The 26,131-nt window shown below is 28.4% G+C and overlaps 1 protein-coding gene across 3 annotated transcripts; it reads left to right on the forward strand.

The window, feature by feature from the left end:
* The first annotated feature begins 3,511 nt into the window (after window positions 1-3,511).
* LOC107445393 (uncharacterized protein PF3D7_1120000) lies at window positions 3,512-25,009 on the forward strand. Of its 3 annotated transcripts, none has more exons than XM_016059778.3 (8): window positions 3,512-3,706; window positions 9,731-9,792; window positions 12,655-12,760; window positions 15,951-16,083; window positions 17,435-17,647; window positions 20,677-20,745; window positions 22,860-23,138; window positions 24,822-25,009. In XM_016059778.3, the coding sequence occupies exons 1-8, from the start codon at window positions 3,675-3,677 to the stop codon at window positions 24,960-24,962; spliced, it is 1,035 nt and encodes a 344-aa protein (XP_015915264.1). In that variant the 5' UTR covers window positions 3,512-3,674; the 3' UTR covers window positions 24,963-25,009. The 3 variants fall into 3 exon arrangements, with proteins under 3 accessions (XP_015915264.1, XP_071040388.1, XP_015915265.1); XM_071184287.1 differs by having other exon boundaries at window positions 3,558-3,831; XM_016059779.3 differs by lacking the exon at window positions 3,512-3,706 and adding an exon at window positions 7,471-7,574.
* The last annotated feature ends 1,122 nt before the right edge of the window (window positions 25,010-26,131 follow it).

The following is a 26,131-nucleotide window of genomic DNA, read 5'->3' on the forward strand; positions in this document are numbered from 1 at the left end:
TGTTTCCCTTAAGAAATTTTGTTTTTTAAAAATAATTTTTTCCCCTCAAAGCATGGGAAATCATCAGAAAAAAAGTCTATTTTAGTTTGAAGAAATTCTTGTGGTAAAAACATTTAGATATAAAGTTTGAGCTGTTTCGAACTATATTTGACTTATAATTTCGAACAGGAACTTCTTGTCCTTAAAAAAAAAATTATAAGAAATTCAAGTAAAATTGTTTTAGTACATACATTGTTATTATAAAAATTATTATACATAGTGCATAATTATACACATAATACAAGTGTAATACTTAAATATACATGAATGGGTTATACAGTATCAGTTATTTTGTCCACAAAATTAAGGTATTAACGCTTTTATAAGAATAGTTATTTTTCTAAGTTGTGTGGTTTTTGTAAGTTTTAAATGTTTTTAATATTAAATTGTTACTTTTGTTAACTAAAATCACGTGTTTTTAATATTAAATTGTTACTTTTGTTAACTATAATCATTTGTTTTTTTTCCTTCCCTTTTCTTATAGATACTTCTCATGTTTTACTTTAAAGAAATTGGGCAGTCACTTAATTTTCTTTCGTCTATATTTTGTTGCATTAGCATTCGACATTATAACTTTTTTTTTAATGTTAGAATATTACGTCTAGAAATTCGTTCTTTATCTATATTAATACTAGTTTTTATCATTTTTCATGAAGCATGCCCAGGCGCTCTGGAGGCGTAATCGATTAAGGCGTCGCACACATCACTAGTTTGAGAGCTGGGGGTAGTGATTTCGAGCCTGTCAGCCGAAAAAACGACCAGCGTGTATATGCGCAGCAAAGCAAGGTGCATGTTAAATTTGTCGTGCGTAGTATAGTGCGGCTTTCAAGAGAACTCCCCCAGACACCCGTCTCGCGTCGTGGCGGGTACTATGGTTACGAGGAAAGGTCACTTCGGATAGGGGTGTGGGATGAATAGTTTAGTCTTAATCTTAGCGTAGGTCGTCGTGAGTAAACCAATCAACACCTTCTTTCCTCCATTTCACCCCTATTAGAAATGAGCTCTCGCTTATTACCATAGCAGCAGACAGTCCCAGACTGTCAGTCTGGAAGAGTTCTCCTCAAAGCTGCACTATACTCCCGTTTGTTTCGGTGTTGCAGTCCGGAGAGAGAGTACAGAGATTTCACGTCATTCGACCGTGGCCAAAATTAAGGGGCATTTCTATCACGGCCATTAAAAAACAGAGCCTTAATAATGGGACTAAGTGTTTGGACATGGTAGGGTGATGTGCTGAATGTCAATAAAAAAGGAAATTTTTAATTAAATTAGCACTATTTGATTCATGCGTTTTCCTTTTTTATGTGGATTCATCCGTCCAGAATCATTGTAACCAGATCTTATTATTCAAGATCAAAGTTAGACTTGAAAATTTAAATTTTCAGTTAGTAGCCAATGCTGGTAGACTCAAATAACTAAGTAACCTGATATCGATAGGCCCTTTTTCATTTAATAGTCACTTTTGTAAATTTTTGGTTGTTGCTTGGATTAAATTATATTTAAAAAAAATCGCATGAGAAATAATCTACGGCATTTAAAAACTAATTCAATAATAAAAATAATATAAATATGAGACAAAATTTATTTGAACATACTGACTTTAAAGAACTTAATTTAAAAATATTTAGGGAGATAAAATTCATTTAATGTATACGTTGCACTTTTAAAATATTTGAATTGATAGAAGAACTCTCTTTACACATGAATCTCTCTATTATAAATGAATGGAGTCTTTGGACATTTTAATGAAAATTCTGTTTTCCAGAGTCTTTCTGCATTAATGTAATTTTATCTTTTAGCAATTTTGAAAAAAAAGAAAGAAAAAGAAAAGTAGCGATTTAAAAAGTGACTGGTTGTTTACATAATTTAAGTCGCCATTTTTTCTTGTTGACTCGCTACGGGGCGTGTGGTGAGTGGTTATTTTTAGGTCCAATCAAGGATCTGTTTCCTTCCCCAGCTCAATAAATTTCTGAACTGTAATTTGAACAAAGTAATTTTTTTATTAAATAACAACCCCATGAAACTGAAGCTGTAAGATATTGATTAAAAACTTGACTCGCTTGAAAAATATGCAAGTTAAAAATAACAATCGACACATTTCAAGTAGCTCAGTTTCTTGAAAATGTGTGCCTATTTTTGAGCGCTTGAAATATGTCGACTGTTATTTCCAATTGGTATATTTTTTAAGCGAATGAAGTTTTTAATCAAGTAATTAAGTAATTTTTTGTTTATTGCGGATCCAGTTCAAAAAAATTTGAATGATTTGGGATTTGTTTTCCGATGTTTAGATGAACACATTTTACAAAATTGTTAAATGGTACAACGGTAGAAGCAAAAAAAGTGTCCCGGACTCTGTTAACCCTTTGAAGCAGATGGGACACCGGTGTCTCCTTTATATATATTTTTTCTGACGCTCTAATTACAAGCAAAAATATATCTTGGTACTTTTCAGTTATAAATAAAAACAGTCTTATAGTTATTAAAAAAATCTGTTGGATCAGTGTTTCCTAAAGTGTGGTACGCGTACCCCCAGGGGTACGGGAACAGTTTATCGGGGATGCGCGTTTTTACGCGAAATATCTTGAAATAAACGAAAATCTCAAAACTTTTCCTTTAAAAACAAAGCTAGAAAGAACAAAACAAATTTACGATTAAGTATTTTTCTATTGGTTATTTTTTGCAGAGTTAACAGTTAGTAATTAGTGGGGCTAACAGCCAGATGCGTTTTTTAACTTTTGGGGAACTTTTTTATAGTAAAAAATACATTCATTTTTTTTATTAGTGGTACACAGCGCTACGAAAAATTTAGAAAGGGTAGGCAAAAGTCATAAGTTTGGGAAACACTGTGTTAGATTATTGGAATTATATTTGTTCTAAAATATAATATAAAAAATTAGCTTTAATTTTTTTTCTCATTCGTATTCAAAAATTTATCAACATTTGATTTTGAAAATTAAAAAAAATTCAATAATAAATAACTCTTTCTTTTAGATCTTAATAACTGCAAATAAGTGCAAATTTGAAAAATTATTATTTGGAAGTGTGCTGTGTTTGGAAGATTTTACCACTAACGCAAAAATACACTGATGCTTCAAGAATGTATTTCATAACAATGAATTATTAAAATTCTAAATATAATATTTTTTTACTTATTTTGACTTAAATTACAAAATAATAAAAAATATGTTTACTAAAAATTCTTCATCAAAGGGTTAAGGATGTAATTAAGGAATAAACTTACAATAAAAATTGATAAAAAGGAACATTTTTTCTCGTATGATGCACCCTTTAGGTTTTGTTACAAGTTTGAAATGCAGAATCAGGAGCTCTCTTTCCTCTGCAGAAGGGTAATTGTTGTTGTCGGGACAATCACTCTTTGGCCTCCGGTTCTATAAAAAGATGCCGTAACTTTCTTCTTCTTTTTTTTTTTTTTTTTTTTTTTTTTTTTTTTTTTTTTTTNTTTTTTTTTTTTTTTGTAATTTGAAGATTCTTTGTTGAAGGAAGGAGAATTGTTTTACATTAAGAGGAAACGAGTGAACAGCATGATGCTCTAAAAATTGACCGTGTCTATCAACATGTTTTTATTAAAAGTGAATTTTATCGATAGATAATTAGATGGATGAGTTATTTTTAAAGACATGCCATTGTTCTTGGCTAATGCAATATTTTCGTAAGTGAATTTTTGCTTATGCCATTTACTTTAACAGTGTTTATGGCACTGATATTACTTGCATGTTGCACATTTCTTGATAAAATGAATCGTTGAACGTTTGGATCTTCGATTAAATTTTTGAAGTAAGAAAACTATTTTATATAGTAAAAATATTTTTAAGCGAATGTAAAGGATAATTTTAGTTTAATTTTGCAACTTATATGCAATTATTTTGATTTTTTTTTTAATGAAGATGTCTTAGTTTGCTAGATTATTGATCTAAGATGGATTGATTTACTCATTATTCACGCATGTTATGATTAATGTTCGAAAAATTGTGATGATTAAAAAAGTATCGATAACTGCATGTATTAGTTCCATAGCCGCATTAGTTGCACCAAGTGAATTTTTGTTCATACAATTTACTTTAATCGTAGTTACAGTATTGATATTAATTGCGTTTTGTTTATTTCTTGATAAAATGAATTGTTGAATATTTGGATCAATTCGAACTTTCAAATTAAGAAAACTATTTTATGTAATAAAAACATTTTTAAGCAAATGTATGGGAGAACTTTAGTTTAATTGTACAACTTAAATGTAATTAGTTTATTTATTTTTTATTTTTTAATGAAATTGTCATAATTTACTACATTATTGATCTAATGTGCATTAATTTACTCATTATTCACACATGTTATGGTTAATGTTCGAAAAATTGTGATGATTAAAAAAAAAACCCATCAATAACGTATAAGTTGCATAGTTGAATTACGTAAAACTTTTTTTCACATTTTTGTATTTGATTGCATTTTAATTTTTATAACAACCTTTATCTGTTAATTGACAAGATAGTTTGATACATTTACATGGAAATACATGGGGAAAAATCATTTTAAATTTAGTTTAATGTTGTCATTTATACACTTTACTTTAATAGTGTTTATAGTATTCATATTAATTGCGTGTTGCTCATTTCCTGATAAAATGAATTGTTGAGCATTGGATCGAATCGAACTTTCGAATTAACAAAGCTATTTTATATAATAAAAAACATTTTTTAAGCGAATGTAAGGCATAATTTTAGTTTAATTTTACAACTTAAATGTAATTGGTTCAATTTTTTTTTATCTTTTAATGAAATTGTCTTAATTTACTAGGTTATTGATCTAATATGCATTAATTTACTCACTGTCTATACGTATTATGGTTAATGTTCGAAAAATTGTGGTGATTTAAAAAATGGTATAAACATAGTAAAATAACGTCACTTTTAAATAATAACTAGCACACGTGTTTGAAAGAACTGCACCTGATGTGAATATTCGACGAACAATTTTTCTGTTACGATACGTTATATGTTTCGATTGATGTTTGAAAAACTGTGATAATTATATTGATCTATGCTATTGAAAAGTAAGTAAGTTTAAAAACCACGAGTAACAAGTGTGTTTTAATCCGGGACCGATCAAGACAAATTCAGGCCCAAGGCCCTCAAAATTTACCGGGCCCCTAACAAAATATTTTGAAATTAAATTTCTGAAGAGTAGTCCTAACGATGAAAAGAATCTATTGAACTGCATGATTCAACGTTCTAAATAATTTTGAAAGCAGACAATTGAAGATTATTTTTCTAAGATAAAGTTTACGCATCTAAATATTAAAGCAAAATATAAGATATTGTGTGAAAAGAAAAATAGTTTAGTAGCCACAAACAAGTGAAATCAGTGATTTTTGCTAAAAGTCACTGATTAGCTGAATTATTTTAAAGATTGTAGCCTTCCATCTACAGCTTTACATATTTGTTAAGAATAAGCTTTTAGTTCTTGTTGACACTAATAATTTATAAGAGACTTTGCGAATATGCATTCTCGTTGTATTTGCTTAAGCAGTTGGAGTAAAAATTGCACCAATTAAAATTCAGTTGTTCTTTCGAATTTGATAAGGGCAATGCTTACACGAGTTTGGTTTATCACAATAAAGAAAATTTTAAGTTAAAAAAATGACTTTTTCGACAAAAAATGTTTCTTTCAGTATTTAAAAAAAGTAATATTGTGGTCCTTTAACTAATTTTTGAGGCCCCCAGAAAGTGTGGGCCCTAGGCCTGTGCCAATTGGGCCTAGGCGATAATCAGGCCCTGGTTTTAATAAAATATGTTTGATATTAGTTAAGTGTGCATCTCGTTATGATTAATAATTGATTATTTAAGTTGTTTAAAGATTAAGTTTAATTATTTAAAACAAGTAATTTTGTCTAAAATTAGGATTCGAAGATCTGTTTATTTGAATCGGGATATATGCATCAAACAAACTATTGATTGGATATTTTTCAACTTCAAGTTGTACTTTGATAATTTAAATATAATTTTAAAGCATGGTAAAAATTTTGATTTAGTTCTAATTTTATTTTTAAATGGTTTAATTTCAGCTGTAGATTTATGAAGAAATAAAAAGTTTAAAAAGTTTATATATGTTTTCATTTTCTTTCATATGGTAATTGGGATGGTTTTGTGCAAAGAAAGATATAAGGACTTTTTTGATTCCTTCCATGGAATGATTTTTTAAAAAATATGTTTTAGTGAACACAATGTATGAAAATCTGATTTTAAAAAGTTTAGTTAAGACGGAAAGTTTTTCTAATTTTAACGTCGCAACTTACATTATTATTGAATGTAACTTACATTATTACTCCGAAATTATTAATAATTTTTTTTTAAAAATCCACACTTTAAAAAAAAAAAAAACACAGCTTTGTTCGAACGACAGCTTTGACAACACAATATTTCTTCCACTCTTTCAACACTTGAAGAGTTTCCAGTGTCAGGTATTGCCCGATTAGAGACTGTAGACTAATGGAATACGAAACTTTTATTAACGCATACATGGAAACACCACAGAGTTGCTTAAGTCTAGTGTTTCCCATATTTCGTTATAGAGGACGTAATTGGATTAACTAATTAAGCCCATGATTCACTCGAGAAAACGCAATTTACCCACAGCCTAACTCATATGTTCATTACCTAACTAAAAACCTATCATTACCTAACTCCACTGTTTTCGCTTTTCAACTTAAAGCAATTCTAATAGGGTAAATACACCGAAGATTTATTACTATTATTAGTGAATATAACCTTTTTCTCGTTTTCTTGATGGCACAGGAAAACTACTCAATAATTACCAAGGGGTAAGTAACAAAAATATATTTAAATCGTTAACATGAACAATACGGTACAATGGTAGACCTTTCTACTACTACATTACAATGTGATGTGCTTGCTTTTTTACAAAATCTTAGTTTGCAGTTACGGTTACAATCTAATGATAAACTCCGCCATCTATCGGTGGTTCAATAACATGTATTTCTACAACTGTCCAGTTGCATTCCATTTTTACTATTCCATTTCAACCATGATAGTTGCATATGGTGCATGACTTTTAAACTATTCCATTTATAATTGGTTTAAAACCCGTAAAAATAAAGAAATGTTCCTAACCATAAATTTTATGGTGAATTGGGTAAGCATATAGCTGCCGGTTATTCATGTGGTTAAATTTTCAATTTCAAGAGTCCACAGTCTAAGACATGAAATCAAGTTCCACATACGTATTAAACACACAATTGTTTTTGTTTTGCTCTTCATATAGATCAAAATTTTATCTCAAGGGCTTACTGAAAGGTTTTATATTTTTTGGGAAAATTACCACCTGCGGATCAGTAAGGATTGGGAAACAACATATTTATCCAGAGATAAATATTATGTGTGTCTTATTGGAATTATTATGAAAACGGTTGCACTGATAACTATCTTTGACGTTTGTGATTATCAGTTGAAAATATAAATATCTCGAACAGAAGGATTTTTTCTTTTCGATTCACAAGTGCAATCGTAAGTACAATTTATTTTCAGGGGGAAAAATTTAACACATTTCTGTATTTGATTTTATTTTAATTATAAAGCAACCTTTATTTGTTAATTAACAAGATAGTTAATTTTCATTTCGGGAATGATCATTATAAACTCAGTTTAATCTGTAATTTATTCAGAAAATATTACAGTATATGTAGTACAGAACATTAAACTTATTTATGTTATTTGTTAACTATATATTGTAGAATAAGAAAAAAACTCTGGCAAAACTACCGTACTCTATGGCAATGACATTTTTGATAAAAAAACAAAGAAACATAATTCTTGTAGTAATAACTAAAATATACGGTATTTAGTAAACCATTTATCAGGTAATTTCCCACCTCATATGTTAAGGATTTACTGAAAATTTTGTAATTTAGTAAATAATACGAAACCTAAAAGTAGCTTTAACAAATAAATGGTTTTTCTGTCATGCTGTAAAATATCATGAAAAGTTACTTATAATTCAATTCTAATAAATTACAATAAAATTAATTATAATCAATTTACCAAACTTTATCATACATTATAAAACTATATTTTATTGTTAGTTTTACCAAAACCATTACCAAAGCACTTCGGTAAAAATTACCCAGATATTTGGTGCTCCGGTAGAGCTAGAAATATGGTAAATTGTACTATATTCTGGTAGTTTTGGTCATGTATACACATATATTTGGTACCATTTGGACCATATTCTGGTCAAATTAATCGTTTTTATGAATTTTCTTCGCAGTGTATAAATACCATACTCTAATAAAATTTTTTTGTTTCTTGAATTAAATTTAGTTAGTTTAGTTTAGAAGAATTATGAAATTAATCTTTTTTAATAATTAATTGTACTATGAAATAACAAAATAATAAATAACATGTACTTATAAAACGAAATAAATTGTACCTATGAAATAATATAATGAACTGTACTTATAACTTGTACTTAATAAATAAATAAATAAATTGTACAGTGAAATAAAAATTCTCTTTCTCACACGCAAATAAATTAAATTGTTGTTTTTCAATGCACGCAATTTTTTTCAAGGAAAAAATAAATACTGCAGATAATTATGTAACTACACGTGTTTAGAAAATGAAATTTTTAACGCAGAAATCGAAACGGGAAATAAATTTAAAGAGTACAATTTATTTCGTTCTTTTTTTTTAAAATCTCTTTTTATGTCCAATAGGGAATAATTGCTGTAAAAAAGATGAGAAAACGGGGCTAATGATGAAATTATCTAATCTTTCGTTACTTTCGAAATAACAAATTGGAATAGTTTCGAGTACCAATTTGAGAAATAAATAGTAGTGATTAAGCTAGATTATCAGTTAATACTATTACTTGACACCAAAATCAATTAATTACGTCCTAAAACATAAATTAAAATATTTATGTCTTCAATTGATAGCAATTATAAACTAAAATTGATAGCAATAATGAATCAAAACGAATCTAAACAGTTTAAACTCAAAGAGGAAAGTAATGCATATTTTAAAGTAATTTATTAGAAGTTAATAAATTTAACTACATTAAAAATAGGGAGTGAGAAAATAGGTAACTGAAATTTATAAACTAACTTTTTGATTAATTTATTTCTTACTATGTTTGATGGGTTTAATTATTTCCCCTTTTGTTTGAAAAGGAGTGTTGTTATTTTTTTCAAAACGCTGCTTTTCTTATATCTACGCTATTCATGGTGGTTTCAGCATTAATTTTCCAAAAAAAAAAATTTTTTTTTTGAAGTGTAGTAGTTTAAAAGTCAGTTAGTCGTGATTTAGCCGGAAGACAATTAGTTCTCTTAGCAGATAATTAATAGGTGGACAAATATCACCCAAATATAATATCACTGGATCACCAAATGAAAAGCCTTAAATTAATAAGTAAAAGAAATTTTTTTAAAAAAGAATAAATTTTTTTAACTAGGTAATTGTTTTAGTTTATTTATAGGAAAAAGTTAGTTTTAAACTCCAAACAAATGCCTAAAAAATAAATAAAATAGTCCGAAAAATAATTCAATTGAAAATATTTAATATTCGATATAGCTGAACTTGTTTTTGTTTAAAAAATCCTCCTCTCATTAATCTTATTCATATAAATAAAATACACTGTACTCTATTTTTTTTCTAATTTTCAGAAATATGAAGATTTTAGCCTTATTTCTGCTCTTTGGAATAGCCACAGCTTCCTTACAAGAGGGTATGTAGAATTAATTTTCCTTATAATAATTCTCAAGTCATTTCTCAATATCATCACAATAGCAATAAAATAATTTTATACATACTCTTTGTTTTACATAGGTATGTACTTTATATATGTGAAGTGCACTAAAAAAAACGGACCACCCTGAATAACCTTTGATCTAATGATGGAATCGTCATGTTTTAGGATTCAATCTTATTGGTTTGTGTGGGTGATTTCCAATATGCTAATTAATTAGTGCAGATGATATTTTAAGTTACGAAATCAGATACAAAAACATACTTTCTCTGAATAAACATGCCTTTTTGTTTCTTCACCCGATCCAGATTTCTGACCAACAAATTATGGTGGCAGCCGCACTCTGGGAAATATGGTCTCCATAGATTGGTCAGAGCGATCCGAAGTTTGGACCCCTTAAAGTTAATTTTACTTTTTGCATATTTTGCCATATCTCGAGAAACGAATTTAAACATTTTTGCATACGATTATAAAGTTTTTTTATCCAGAGGAACTTCCACGCTGAAAATAAAATTTAGTAAACATTTAATATTTGCACACGATTTTTCAACTTTTATTAAATAAAATAATAAAATTTCATTTAATAAAAGTCGAAAAATTTAGAGCTGTAAGGTATAAAATTTCTTACTCCATTTTAAAGTATGTAATTTCACATGGCAAAATACAAAATTTGGACGAACTCGGTCGAATACTTCCTGAGAAATCGAATTTTGACTATTCAACTTCTTTAAAATTCCATTTCTCAGGAACTATTCGACCGATTTTGCACAAATTTAGTTTTTTCCCCATGTAAAATTACGTAATTGTTTACCTTACAATTCAAATTTTTTTTCGACAATTATAAATAAAATAATAAAAAATAATGAATTTTTTTTGCACGAAATATTTTTGGATAAACGAATTTTATAATTGTGTGCAAAAATTTTTCAATACGCTTAAAAAGTTCTCCAGATATGGCGAAGTACGCAAAAAGTAAAATTAACATTAACGGGTCCAAACTTCGCAACGCACTCCTGACCAAATTATTGGAACCATATTTCCCAGATTGCGGCTCCCCCGTCAATATTTTGAGGGTAAGAAATCCGAATCAGTAAAAAAAAAGGTATGTTTATTCAGAGTAAGTATGTTTTTGTGTAAGATTTCGTAACTTAAAATATTGTTTGCATTAATGAATTAGCATATTTGAAGTCACCTTCTCAAACTATTGAGTCCTGAAACGTATAGAACTGATCATTAGATCAAAAGTTATTCAAAGTGGTCATTTTTTTGGCGCATTGCACAGTGTGTAAAAAACAAAAACAAAAACGAACGTACTGAATTGCTTTTGCTTATAATGATCAGATTTTGACGGACTAGGATTCAATGTTAATGGTTCAAGGACATGTATTTAAATACTATGCTAATTAATTTCTTCAGGCGATATTCTTGAGTGGCTAAATAAGATACAAAAACGTTCTTTCTCAGTATGAACGTACCTTTTTCTATGACAAATTCGAATTCTTGACCCTCAAAAATGCAGGTCGTAACTGCATTCTGGAAATAAAGTTTCGAAGGTTCAGTTAAGAAGGCGGTCGAAAGTCAGAGGTTTATAATGTTAATATTACTTTTTGTTTATTTCGCACACCATAATGAAGTGAATCAAAACATTTTTCACACGATTGTAAAGTATCCATAAGATAATTTCGTACAAAAAGTATAATTTTTTAAAATTTAATTTAGCAATGATGAAAAAAATTTGACCTGTAAAATAAATAAATTTTTTATCTGCATAATTTTGTATCATGAAATCTGAAATTAGAAGAAAATTGGTTGAATAGAAACTAATATTCAAAAATACGATTTCTTTGAAATTTTGTTATACCCAGATTATTTGCTAGAATTTCTTGTAATTTTGTAATTTAAAATGTCATTGTGTAAAATTTTGTAAAAAAATGGTATATCTTGTATTTAAAAAAATGTAAGACTATTATTAAATAAAATTCTTAAAAAATAATAAACAATTATTAAAACTTATTTTTTACATAAAACTATCTTTAGGTAAACGAATTTTGTACTTGTGTGTAAATTTTTTTTCGATTCGCTTAAAAACATTCCAAGATAAAGCGAACTATGCAAAAAATAAAACTGCGCTGTTCGCGAAACATTATTTTATATTTTTTGCTTATGCGTATAAATGTTTTTATAAAAAGGTGGTACGAGAATGCAAAAGTGACTGCGTTGTTTGAGAAACATTTTACTTTTATTATTTATGCGCATAAATGCTTTTATAAAAAGGTGGTACGAGAATGTAAAAGTGACTGCTCTGTTTGTGAAACATTTTACTTTTATTATTTATGCGTATAAATGCTTTTATAAAAAGATGGTACGAGAATGTAAAAGTGACTGCGCTGTTTGTGAAACATTTTACTTTTATTATTTATGCGTATAAAAGCTTTTATAAAAAGGTGGTACGAGAATGCAAAAGTGACTGCTCTGTTTGCGAAACATTTCACTTTTATTATATGTGCGTACAAATGATTTTATAAAAAGGTGGTACGAGAATGCAAAAGTGACTGCTCTGTTTGCGAAACATTTTATTTTTATTATTTATGCATATAAATGTTTTTTTTTTTAAAGTTTGAAAATTAAGTTTGAAAACTAATGGTTTCAACTTGATCTGCCATTATATGATCAACTTTAGATAGCATAAGAATATAGTTGCAACATTGCTGTTTCAGAAACGTCGTCTTTTATTTATTGTTTCATGCGCACAGATATCATGAAATTAGGTTTGAAAATGAATGTTTACAGTTCTTTCTTACCTAAAAGTTTCTTAAATTCAAATCTTAAAACTGTTTTTAGAGCTGGATGACACCGTAAATGAATACATTCTAGACGCATTAGAAGGTATTGAAGAAGTGGCATCGATAGAGCATCATGTTGTTTCGGAGGATCGTCAAGCTGACGAGTAAGCAATATGAATTTTTATCACAGTTTTATGCAAATAATCTGCATGCAAATTGGATACATAAGATGCTTTTTTATTTCTAGATTTGTTGTTTTTTTAACGTAAATTAATATTTGTATAAATTGAATAACGAAATTTCTGAAAGTTTCTATCACAAACAGCATTTCGAACGATCTAAACAATCTTGAAATTAAACAAAAATGTATTTTAGCGATCTTGCAGGGAGTGAAAGTATTCTTTTCGAAGAAATACAATACACGAGCATACTAACTTCTGCGACTGGTTGTACAGCACGCATAATGAAAATACAGCACTTTAATAACTTCCGATCTAATGATGGGATGGTCAATAGGGTTAATAACTTCCTAATGAGCCGCGATGTCACAGGGGATAGAGCGTTCGCATTCAAATGAGGTAAACCGGGGTTCGATCCCGGCAATGGCTGGTCGATACGAATTCCGCATCCGGCTTGCACCGACCACAGTGCTGACAAGAAATATCTTCAGTGGTAGACGGATCATGGGTTAAAGTCCCCTTGCCGTCAGGCTTACCGGGAGAGGTTCTCGTGGTCTTCCTCTCCATGTAAAGCAAATGAGGGTTAGCTCTATCAAAAAGTCCTCCACGAAGGCAAATTTCTCCCAATACTTGATCCAGGACTTCCCTTGTCTTCTGGATTGGGTTCAAAATTACAAGGCTACGGAGTTGAACATTAGTAGCCGTAAATCCATAAAATTGTGTTGGCTATTCAACGACGGTTATAAAATAAAATAAAATAAAATAACTTCCCAATGAACTAACTTAATGGATTAATAACTTCCGATCTAATGATAGGACTGTCATTCCACCAAGAAACAGTTTGAACGGTTCAGAAGGCTTCCCATGTAGCATGATACGTAAATTAAATGTAAATTTTTGGGAAATTGGTAAAGTCAATGCGCTTTATTCGTAAATTTTACGTAATATTGACGGAATGATATTACCATTGAGATATTTGGTAGAAAAGGTTTGTCATATTTTACGTAATATAAATGGAATGTATTTTACCAACTACCCTTCGGTAAGATTGCGTTCGTATATTTTACTAAATATCAACGAAAGAATATTTACTATTTAGATTTAGTAAAAATGAATCCGTTTATTTTACGTATTATTGACAAAGCATATTTACCATTTAAATTTCGGTTCGAATTTATTTAAACAAATTTTCTGTTTTTTTTCTCCAACTAACTGTTTTTTTCCCTATAATTTGACGTTTCAACTTACGTAAATTCTGACGTATTGTTGACGTAAATATTATGTGAAAATAATGTTCTTATTCTTACCTAGTAAAAAGTGGTTTGTAAAGTATTCGTAAAAGAAACGAATTAGTTTACGTAAAATTTTACGTAAATTTTTCGTTTTGTTTCTAACCATTTTTTGCTATAATTTGACGTTTCAACTTACGTGTGACGTATTGTTGACGTAAATATTAGGAAAAAACAACGCACTCATTTTTACCCTGTAAAAAGCAGTAAAAGTAGTAAACAAATTTGCTGTTTCTTTTTTAACTATCTGTTTTTTTTCTTCTCTATAATTTGAAGTTTCAACTTACGTAAATTTTGTCATATTGTTGACATAATTATTATGTGAAAATAATGTTCTCATTCTTACTTAGTAAACAGTGGTTGGTAAAATATCCGTAAAAGAAACGAATTAGTTTACGTAAAATTTTAACTTTCTTGGGTTACCATTTTTTGTTGACGTTTCAGTTTTACGTAAATTTTACGAATGCTTAGTAAAATTTAAAGGTGAAATAAACGTATTTTTGACGTAACATTGATGATTCTCTGCTACCTGGGTTAAATTAAATATGCTGGCAAAAACTGCAATAATGGTATTATGTTAGGAATTAAAACACACAAATGTGCTTTCTCCGAATAATGATGCCTTTTTTAGATGGATTTGGAATATAGACACTCAAAGTATGGGAAGGGATGCAGCTCATATTTTGAATGCCGTGTTAATGATTTCTCTTAAAACATACTTTCAGAATCTTTTTCAAATATGAATACCGAAAAGGGGATCACATTCATATTTAAGGAAGAGCAAAATAAAAATGTTATTGATGTCTGACAAATCATTTTTGAGGTAGATGGACGTACTAGTTTTTTTAATCAAAATTTGTAACAATTGCAAAAGGTAACAGAGAGCAGTAGAAAGACGAAATATTTTTCAGTTTCAATCAGTAACCAAACAGGCTTTGATGTTTTAAGCAACCACTTTCCTCAACAGTAATTCGTCACATTTCGATCCTGCTTCTGTTTTCTTTCCCCTTCTAATTTAAAAATGAATCTGCTACTGAATTGTGTGCACTTTACGAGGATTCTTAAAAATACATAGAGTGAGTTCACAATGAACACCTTTATACATTCGGTATTTAAGTATCATTTTTTAAAATTTTATATCCATCGTTAAGCAGCCGATCCAATTTTGGGTTTATGACTACTAATGTTCAACTTCGCAGCCTTGTAATTTTGAGCCAATCCGGAAAAAAAAGGAAATTCTTGGATCAGTGCCCCCAGAGGTATGACCCAGAGGTTATGGGAGCATGGAGGACTTTGTGACTCGACAGATTTAACGTGCATCAGTCACCCTTTACAACACGGGGAGTTTTCGGCCGGCGGGGATCGAACTCACGACCTATTAGACATGGGCCCAGTGCCCTACCAACCAGGCTATCCTGGCCTCAATTTAAGTACCATTAAAATTCACTCAGTTTTCAGTGTAGTTTTTGAGTTCACTGTATAGGCACTTTCAAATGTTATAGTATTTTAATACTTTGCGCTCTTTTACATTAGTATTACTCTACAGTAAGTAGTTAAATACTTAAAGAATGACAACGAAGTGTTTAATGGTGTGAATAAATTAATGATCTGCCTCTTTGTATCCGTTTTAAAGGATAGTTAATAATTTGACGAAATTGATATTTGATTTTTATATTGTGAGGAAATTAGGGGGCTGCACATTTGTTTTTGTTTTGAAGGAGAGTTGTCTGTGAGAAATTAAATGTTACGTTTAATATGAGAAAATCAAGGGACATTTGTTTTTGTTAGTAGGAGAGATAAAGACTTGATAAAATTTTAAATGCATATATTGTTTAATGGTGTGAAAAAATTGAAGAATTATATATATTTTTTGTTTTGTTTTGAAGGAATGTTAATGACCTGACGAAATTAAGACTGAAGTTTGGGAAACAATTAAAGGAAGTTCTGAATAAAATTTTCGAGAATCTTAAAACTGCCGTAGAGGAGGGAAAGTTCTTGGATCAAGATACTTTGAATAAGGTAATTTAACTTTTTTGATAATTTTGTTTGAAGCTGAAGGGTATGAGTACAAATTCATACATTTCGGTGTAAGAAAACATTAACAAAAAACCAAGTTCCATCGCTAAAGTATATGGTTCTTCTGACACAATATTGATGAATACTGAACAATTTCAATTTAAATATCAAGATTAGAAAGTTCTTGTATTTTTTAAAAAAAGGAGAAAAAATTATAATTTCTATTGAATATTTAAAAACTTATTTAAATGACAAATACTTTCTGAGGTTTCAAAAGAGAAATTTTCATTACTTATACGCTTATATAAGCCTAGATGTATAAGTAATTTTCGCTACTTATACATCTAAGTCAAATACACTCTGTACGGATGCTTTAAAGATGGTCTCAAAAGCTGATTTTGTAAATAGCTTTTAAGTATCTCTCGTCATTTGCCTCATGCAACCGCCGCAAAAATTATTATGCTCCTCTTTTTGTTCCTAAAAATATTGCTTAAGAGCAAAATTGCAGTTCAAGAACTTCGTATTATTAGTATTAAGTACTCAAAAATTTATTTATGAAGAACTAAATTTTGGCCATTGCTTAACTGCTGTAATTAGTAAATGTTGTAGTAAATGTGTCTACAGTAAGTGATCCAAAACTTTTTTTCTTGAAGAGCATTAAAATAATTTTCTCGCTTATCAGAGAGCCGGGAATCTATTCCTAGGATTGAAAAATGGATATTTATTACCTCTAAACCTTATAACCTCTAAAAATTTTATTTAAAAAGTTTTACGACTAGTTTTTTTAAAGGTCCATATCTTTCATTTAGAAGAGCTCATAGTTTCGTTTAAAATGACCGTACCTTTTATTTCAATCATCAATAAAAAATTTCAATCTTACAATATAAAAAGGATTTTTTAGTCAAAATCGATTCTAAATTAGGGTTTTTGTCATCTTGTTAAAGAATAAATGGTTGAAGGATTAAAAGAGGAAACAAAAATATTTCTTCTATAAAACTTTGTTTCTCATTAAAAAAAGAATCTTTCTAACAGTAAATGTGTAATGTATTGTAGTTAGATTTTAGTAGTTTCTAATATTTTTTAATTTAAAGTTTAGATTTTTAATGAAACAAAGCATATTGTAGTTTTCAAATCTGATGTCTTTTACATTAGTTTTATGTAATCAGTGCAAGTTTTAAGATAAAATGAAAAAAAAAATTGCAAAGAAACTTAAAAGTAAGATCTTAATATCAAAGATACAACAGCTTGAAACAACTAATTTTTTGTAAATACAATGCATTATTTCTTATTTAAATAATAAAAAAAATAAAATACTGGTTATAAAAATTTGCATTCTAATTAATTTTATTATTAGCTTCAAGAAATTGCAGCTTATTTTAAAGGAAAGAAAGACGAAATTAGTGAAGAAATAAAGGAACTTCTTAAAAAAATTAGAGACAAATCCATGGAATATCTGAAAGATCATATTGATAGGCTTTCACAAACTAAGAGATATATCGACGATCAAGTAGAAGAATCATTTGCAGAACTTAATATTCGGGAGGTGCTTTTGAAAATAAAAGAACATGTAAGTATTTTAAAAACCTTCGATTTATATAAGTAATCCTCTACATTATGTAAGTTTTTTTTAAATACTTTTATCTCAGGTTATCAATTGAAGTTGGGAAAAAATGTAAAATAAAGTTTTATTCTTTTTAAGCCAATGTTTTCCAACTTTTTTTGACATGCTCTAACCTAAGGCATTTTAAAATTCCGATTTGGAAATTATGCAGCTCCTAGTGCATTTTTGAGTGTGTTAAATTTTTAAAATATAATTTCCTAAAAACTTTATTACTCAAAAACTATTAACCGATTTCATTCAAATTTGGAAATACGTCACTTAAAACTTTAACATAACAGTTAAAAGTAATGTTTATAAATCTTAAAATTAAAAATATTTTTAAAAATAAATGAATTAAATAAAAAATAATGAGTAATGCCAAGAAAACATTTAATAAATAATAAATAAATGTTTCAATGAATATAGCTAGTTTTCATGTTATTTTTTAATACAATAATGATAGTATAACACACTTAATATTTATAACTTATAAAATTACGACAGCAATTTGTTTGTTATGAGATTAAGGTGACAACGTTGCAAATGACAAATGGTAAAGGTTAACAAAATTGTACCATTTGAGAGTTTAAACATTGTTTGCATTTAAATTTCTTAATTTCATATTATATAATATTATATAGTTACAGTTATTTCTTATGAGCAAGTTAATTTTTCAGTTTCGGTTCTTTACTGAATCAAATTTGATCAAATAAACCTAGTCAAATTAAATAGGGGGAAGTTGGACAAGTTGGAAGTTTTTTTCTTCTAAGAAACTCCGTGACTAAAATTGCTTATGTATTTATTTGAATGATAAAATAAGATTTTAGCTACGAAAATAAGGATAACTTAAGGTAAAAAAAACTCAACTGTAAATTAATAATTATTTTGAAGTATGCTAAAATCTGTTTTTATCTGATCTAATCGAATAAAAACAGGGTATGTAGAGAAATAATAAAAATATATATTTTTTTCCTTTAGTAAGCATTTCTTTATTCCAAAAAATTAATATTATGGCTCTAATACTCCAGAAAACGTTTAAGGGGTTTTAGAATGAAAAAAAAATATATGTAATTTTTCGCATCCATTTTAAAATATAAAGTTTGATCAAAATCGATTGAATAGTTCCTGAGAAATTGAATAATAATAATAAAAAAAGGTCAAATATTTAAAATTTAATTTCTCAGGAACTATTCGAACGATTTTTCTCAAAATTTGTATTTTTCCATGTAAAATTATATTCTTCAAAATGAGTTAAAAATTGTACAGCTTGAAATTCGAAAGGTTTTCGACCATTATTTAATAAAAGAATTAAAACTTAAAAATTTTTCGAGTTATAGTGACATATGCAAAAAGGTAAAATTAACATTAAGGAGTCAAAACTTTGGGCCGTGCTCCAGACCAAACTATTAGAGCCATATTTTCCAGATTGCGGCTACCCCCTATATTTTGGGGGACAGAATTCCGAATCCGTCGAAAAAAAAAAAGGTATGTTTATTTAGAGAAAGTACGTTTCTATGTCTGATTTCGTAACTTAAAATATCGTCTTTCCCTCTTAATTGACATATTTAAATGTCACCCCATCGAGTCCTAAAACGTGAAGATACGATCAAAGGATATTCAGGACGGTCTATTTTTTTTCTTGCGCACTGTATATCTGAAATTTAACATGAATATACCTTGCTGATTAGATTCAGGAAGAAAAATCACAAATAAAACTTTCTTTATAACTTTTTTTTAACGTAAACACATTTAAGACTCAGTAATTTTGACCTAGCATTATGGAATACAGCTACTCAAGCATGTTCGACTGTAAAAGTTTCGGCTCTGTTCTACCGCGTCATTTATTAGGAAAGAAAAGCTCGGCATCTTTTAAACGTGATGCAAAGCTTATTTTAACAATTGAAAATAAAAGCTGAAAAGAGACGAAATTAGATGTTGAACACCCGAAATAAATCTATAAGCTATCAGACACTAAATATTTAAATTGGTAGAATAAAAATCCTAATTTTCCAATCGATTTTTAAAAACGTTGGCATTGACAAAAAATATCCGATTCTGTTCTCCAATAGCCTGTATATCAAAATAGTTATATGAATGTCTGAAATCTTCGTACTAGCGGTCTTTGGTCAGTTGTCACAATTATCGCGTTCAATATAAAATTTAAGGATAAACAAGCCAAATTATAATTCCTAAACCCTTTCTCTAATCCTGAAATCTAAATTAGTTTTAAATTGTAACTAAATTGTCATAAAACAAACCAAATTTTTTCACAGTCTAGCTGTTACCGCTGCTTTTTTAAGTCCGGAAGTACTTTGACTTTAATCTTAACAATTTTTAAAGATGTCCTCGATATTGACAAAGTTCTTTATGTAGTGAATATCAGAAATAATTGAAAGATTCTAGTAAAATGTAAGCTCCATTTCCTATTTTTGGAAAGAGAGTATGTGGCACTATTCGAACGTTTATGTTATGACCTCTGAATGACCTATGACCTCTTGTTTGAAATTTCTAAAGCCGTTTTAGAATGGTTCAAAAATAAATCTAAATAATTATTCCGTGACTAAATTTTTATTTCCATTAAAATACTCTAAATAAATACTTAACGTATAACTATGCAACACTGTGTAAATTATTCACAAAATAAATAGTAACTGTAATGTTAGCAATAGAAGGTGCAAAACAGTATTTTTTTCACATTATTTATATCTGCAGATATTTTTTTCTTCCACGTATAGTATTGTTTCATTTTTTGTTATGGTTTTAGTTTCAGTTCAAAGCATTCAATTGTTTATTTTAATTTATTATTTTAAATTTAAAAATTATTTCATGAAAACTTAAAATTATGAATTTTAGTGTTAAAATGGTTTAGTGTTAGTATTAAATTTCTGGTCAAAAATGTTAAAAAATGGTTTTGGTAAAAGTGGACGGTAGCCGATTTGATGATTTCCGCATATTGACTAGCATTTCTCATTAATTTAATGAATCATCCTTTTTAGCTTAAAAACAATGTTGATCCTGAACTTTTGAAAGAAAAATTGGAGAAGATTTTCAATCAAGGCTCTGAGGTAAGTTTTTTTTAAATAGAAAAACGATAATGTAAAAGTTTTAAAACATCAGTTTTCATTATATTTTTGTAAAATTTGACATTGGAAAATACGTCATACGCTATGTATATATTTAAAATTGATATACGAAATGCGGGAGATATACGACGTGTTGTTCTGGCTGGTTTGAATAAGTTTCCGTAAATCAAACATAGCTATTCTTCCCTCTAAATCTTTACGTAAATAATGGCTAATCCTATATTATATTTAGCAGAGCACTTTTTACGGCGTTCGTTTTGGATTAAATAAAAGAATTTTACATTCACTTTAAATGCTTTCATGTGGCCTGATGAATCGGCTACACTCAATCTGTGGTGCATTCTTCTTATTTTAATCTATAAACCTGAAGAGGGAGCTACTATCTCAACTGTATCTTTGACGCTATTTCTCGTTCACTTTTCATTTATGCAATTCTAGTATTATAACCGTCTTTTAATTTACCCCCAAAAACAGCATCTCTTGGATAACTTTTTTATATTGGCTTTACAAATACCAACGTATTATAGATAGGGCTTTCTGCACCAGGGAGCTCTATTGGATCTTTGCCACCCATATTTCCGGGTTACTGTATCCGGTTTATTTTGAGGCCATTGGGCTAAAAATGAACACTTTCAACCAAATTGTAGTAAATAATGAAAAGGCAGTAAATAGTGAAGACAGTACATGTAGTTATTTAAATATAAACTTATATTATGAAATGATAGTAAGCATGCAATCTGAGAGGTAACAAAAAGAATTAGAATAAGAGTAGGAATTTAATTAATTAGAATAATAGAATTAATTAGAATAAAAATTGTTATAAAAAAATTCATTGTCTTCCAAACTATGAACTGACTGCGAAATTTAAATCTAAGTGATAATTTTCAAAATAAACTTTATCTCGCTTCTCTAACTAAATACTAACATATGCAAGGTGCACTGCTTGCAACAGGAACAAATAAAAATAATCAAGTCCAAAGAAGCCAAATCAGGACTGCCAAAAAGTGAGTTCTTTTAAATGTAGCAACCAGAGCCGCGATGGCTCAGGGGATAGAGTGTTTGCCTTCCAATGCGGCAAACCGGGTTCGAACCCCAGTCGATACGAATCTCGCATCCTGCTTGTCCCGACCACAGTGCTGACATGAAATATCCTCCGTGATAGACGGATCATGGGTTAGAATCCCCTTGCCGTCAGGCTAAACGTGGAAGGTTCTAGTCGTCTTCCTCTCCATGAAACGCAAATGCGGGTTAGCTCTATCAAAAAATCCTCCATGAAGGCAAATTTCTCCCAATACTCGATCCACGAGTTCTCTTGTCTTGTGGATAGGGTTCAAAATTACAAGGCTACAGAGTTGAACATTAGTAGTCGTAAACCCATAAAATTGGGTCGACTGTTCAACGACGGTTATAAAATAAAAAAATAAAATAAAATGCAGCAACCTTATCTCCTTTCTAAACAATATATCTTTAGCTAACTGAAACAAAAAGTCACTTCAAGCTCACTAGGATTACTCAATATTATTGAAATCTTATGAAATGTAGCAGATTTGAGCTCAGGCGCTACATTGTTTATTTATTTTGCTGAAAACAAAATTAAATTTGAAAATATTGCCTCACACAATAAATTGTTATAAGCAACTGTGAACTGTCTTGCGGGAAGTCGTGAAGGTAAGAAGTTCGTGATTTATTCTTGTTTGTCATGAAAACGCCATCGATAAGACTCCACAATTTCTTATATCTTAGCAATGATTCACTTTTAACGCTTTCATTTTTTTCGGCCAGATATCTTTAATACAGTTTCTAATGTAGTACTTTTGTTTTTTAACAAGCATCTTTAAATTATACATTAAGGGTGTTGATTTGTAAACACCTTATATTTTTTGAAAGATAAAAAATAGTAAGAGTGATTTTAGAAATTCATTCTTGGACATAAAACTGCCATTAAGTTTAAGGACTCTCTTCTCTTTCAATTCTTTCTTTTCCCTTTCTTTTTGACTTTAGAAATTGCATTCCCTTTTTTCTTATAAAAGTAAAATAGCTGTGCATTTTCTTTTACTCAAAATAACAAAATTATTCCACCCTTTTTTCTTTTTAAGTTACTGAGGCATTTCTTACAACTGATCAAAGAGAAGGCGAAGAAAAAGATGCTTATCTTGATTGATGCACTTTTAGATGAGGATGACGATGAAGAAAGTGATAGACCTCTTCGTGGAATCAAGGACTATTGGGAGAAAGTAAAGGATTACTTTAAAGACCTGAAGATTGACCTTCAGGAAAAATACATGAAATTCGGAGAATGGGTAAAGGAGCATTTTAATAAAGGAATGGAGGCCTCAAAGGACAGAATGGAGAATATCAAAGCTATAGCCAAGGAGGTAAACAATGGTTTTTTTTGTTTAAAGGTGAAGTTCTTTTGTCAAGGGAAAAAACACTGTTTGAAATCCTTAACTTGGAGCAAAACTTTAATATCAAACTATATTATTTCGCTGTTGGATATTGTTTGAACTTTGAAATGGTTGGATATTTTAAATATTAAACAAAAAGAGAATTTTTGACAAATTTTTACCACATGAAAATGATTTAAATCTATGAATAATTTTTAATATTTGTTATATTTTTAAGTGCGTAAAAATACATAAGAAAATAACGTTTAAGACAATAAATAATAAAATTGGAAATGCATTTAATTTGCACAGATTTTATGAATTTTCTTTGCATTAACATTTTGTGTCATTTTCGTAATTAGCATAGAATTTAAAAGTTGCTTGTTATGAACTAAATTTAAACTACTGTTATAAACTCACAGCAGTTCGAACTATTTTGCATTAGGAATTTAATAGCATTAATTCGTACGATGGAGCGTTCGAAAAATAGCCATAAATTAACCCCTTCTGGATCGTAATCACACCCATATATATATGATTATTTATCAATCACTACTCATTATGTATAAGAGTACTTGAAAATTAAATGGTTAAAAAATTAATTAATAATTAAAACTAATAGAAAATTCTGACAAAAAACCCTGCTGTGATTGTATTAAGCATGTGATCACAATGCTAGAATATATATATATATANACATGCTTAATACAATCACAGCAGGGTTTTTTGTCAGAATTTTCTATTAGTTTTAATTATTAATTAATTTTTTAACCATTTAATTTTCAAGTACTCTTATACATAATGAGTAGTGATTGATAAATAATCATTTATAATAATTAATACCTATTGTAGATAATATTTTTATAATATAATCCGTCAAACATTTTATGAAATAATCGTACAAAAAACTTCCAAACTATCAAATAAAATAAAAATTTAATTTTATGTTTCTTAACTTCTTACATTGCTATAAAATCAAAATATTATAATATTTTAAATTAATAATTTTTTTTGTTTAATGTAAAAAATGTTTCACGTAGTTTCATTTAATTGAAACTTATTTTCAAAAATGAATTTTGAAAGCCTATTTCGTTATAAGCATGTTAATAATTTTTTTTCAATGTACTTTTGCAATTCATTATTTTTTTTTGTTTCGTATTAATAAATAATAATAGTGTAAATTTTTTTATCTTTCAATTTAAATTATTTACATTATTATAGCTTTTTTAATTAGATATTTTTATTGTTACTTTTCCTGAGTAGAGAGAATGTTAATTTTATTATTAAAAGTAGTTGAATATTTTATACAATTTTTTAAATACTGAAAAGTTGTAGTAAATATTATATTTAATTTCATGAATTATTAATGAATAAAATTTTTAATTTTTTAATTGTAAGATTTAAAATTTTAACCAATCTACTACTTAAAAGTATGACAACGTATGATACAAAAGTATGATATATATATCATGTTTTAATGATTTCTACTTCTTAAAAATTTTAAACAAGCATCATGAATAGCAAAATACATTTATGGATTTTAATTCCATTTCGAAAAACTTAAAAGAGTATAAAAAATACATTAAATATAAAATTAAAGTTCACATAAATAAGCAAAAATGCAAATTAAATTGAAATGCAAGAAAATAATTAAATTGCTCTATTTTATTTTAGTTTGCAAAGCACGCCAAAGGAATTAGCAAAGAGGTTGCAAATGAAGCCGGAGAATTCTTCAAACAATACAAAGAAGAACTTGGCAATATTTGGGAAGAAATCAAAGAAAGAATTCAAGAAATAAAAAACAGAAAAGATTAAATAAGATATTAATTTTATTTAAATAAAGATATCATCTTTTAATAGAATTCATTCTTTTTTAATTGGAAACACATGGAAAATCTAATGTATTTACGAGTAATTTTAATGCAACTTTTTAATACATTTTCTTATTATCTCGCAGAAAAGTCTCTTTGAAATAAGATTTTATGGAATATTGGTTACGCATTTTATAGCGTAAATTCAATTCTTGCATTCAGTATTAAGATTAATTTTAATTTCAGGAGAATTTTTTTTCTTTTTGATGCAAATGAGATTTTAAATAACATTTCCTTTTTTAATTAGTCCATTAATTTATTACATTCATAAATTTATACAATTACATGAAAAATTAATTTAACTCGTTAGATCATAATTGCAAATTAAAACAAATTTTTTTTTACCAAATTTATTGCGAATAATTATTTATAATTCATATTTCAAAGTGCGTTTTGGATAGTGGTAATTTTAAGCCAATGAAAAAGACGTTGATTAAAATATAAACATCAATGCAAGTTAAATCATTAATAATTTTAAAGCATAACAGTTTTTCATCTCTAAAATTTTATTTCTAGGGCATTTTAAGAAATATTATTATAACATAAATAGAATAAAGTAGTAAAATAAATTATCTGTACATATAATGAAATAAAGAGTGTGTGTGAGCGTGTCTGTATGTGTGTGTATAGCTCTAATAAAAAAAGTTGTTTATTTCTCGTTCTGCAATACCTAATTATTTTTTATTCGTCATGCCAGATTATCCAAAAGATCAACGCGATCTCACTAGCATAAGCAGACTACATCACCTGATTAATATATTTAATCTTATCTGAAGTCACGTGTTTATTTTGTTTATAGTTATGCTTTTAAAACAGGTTTCTACAAAACTAAATAATTTAAAATCAACGGTAAATGAAATTAAAAAAAAAGTTTTTAACTAAAAAGCAATATGAAGGGAAAAATCGTACTAATTCGTTGAAGCGGAAGTAATAAAACGAGCCAATATTATTATTTCATTTTATAACCGTCGTTGAACAGCCGACCCAATTTCATGGGTTTACGACTACTTACGTTCAACTCCGTAGCCTTGTAATTTTGAACCAATCCAGAAGACAAGGAAACTCCTAGATCAGTACCCCCAGAGGTATTGATTTGTTGTGGGAACATGGAGG

This window comes from Parasteatoda tepidariorum, chromosome 8 (genome assembly GCF_043381705.1).
Source record: "Parasteatoda tepidariorum isolate YZ-2023 chromosome 8, CAS_Ptep_4.0, whole genome shotgun sequence".
NCBI lineage: Eukaryota > Metazoa > Arthropoda > Arachnida > Araneae > Theridiidae > Parasteatoda > Parasteatoda tepidariorum.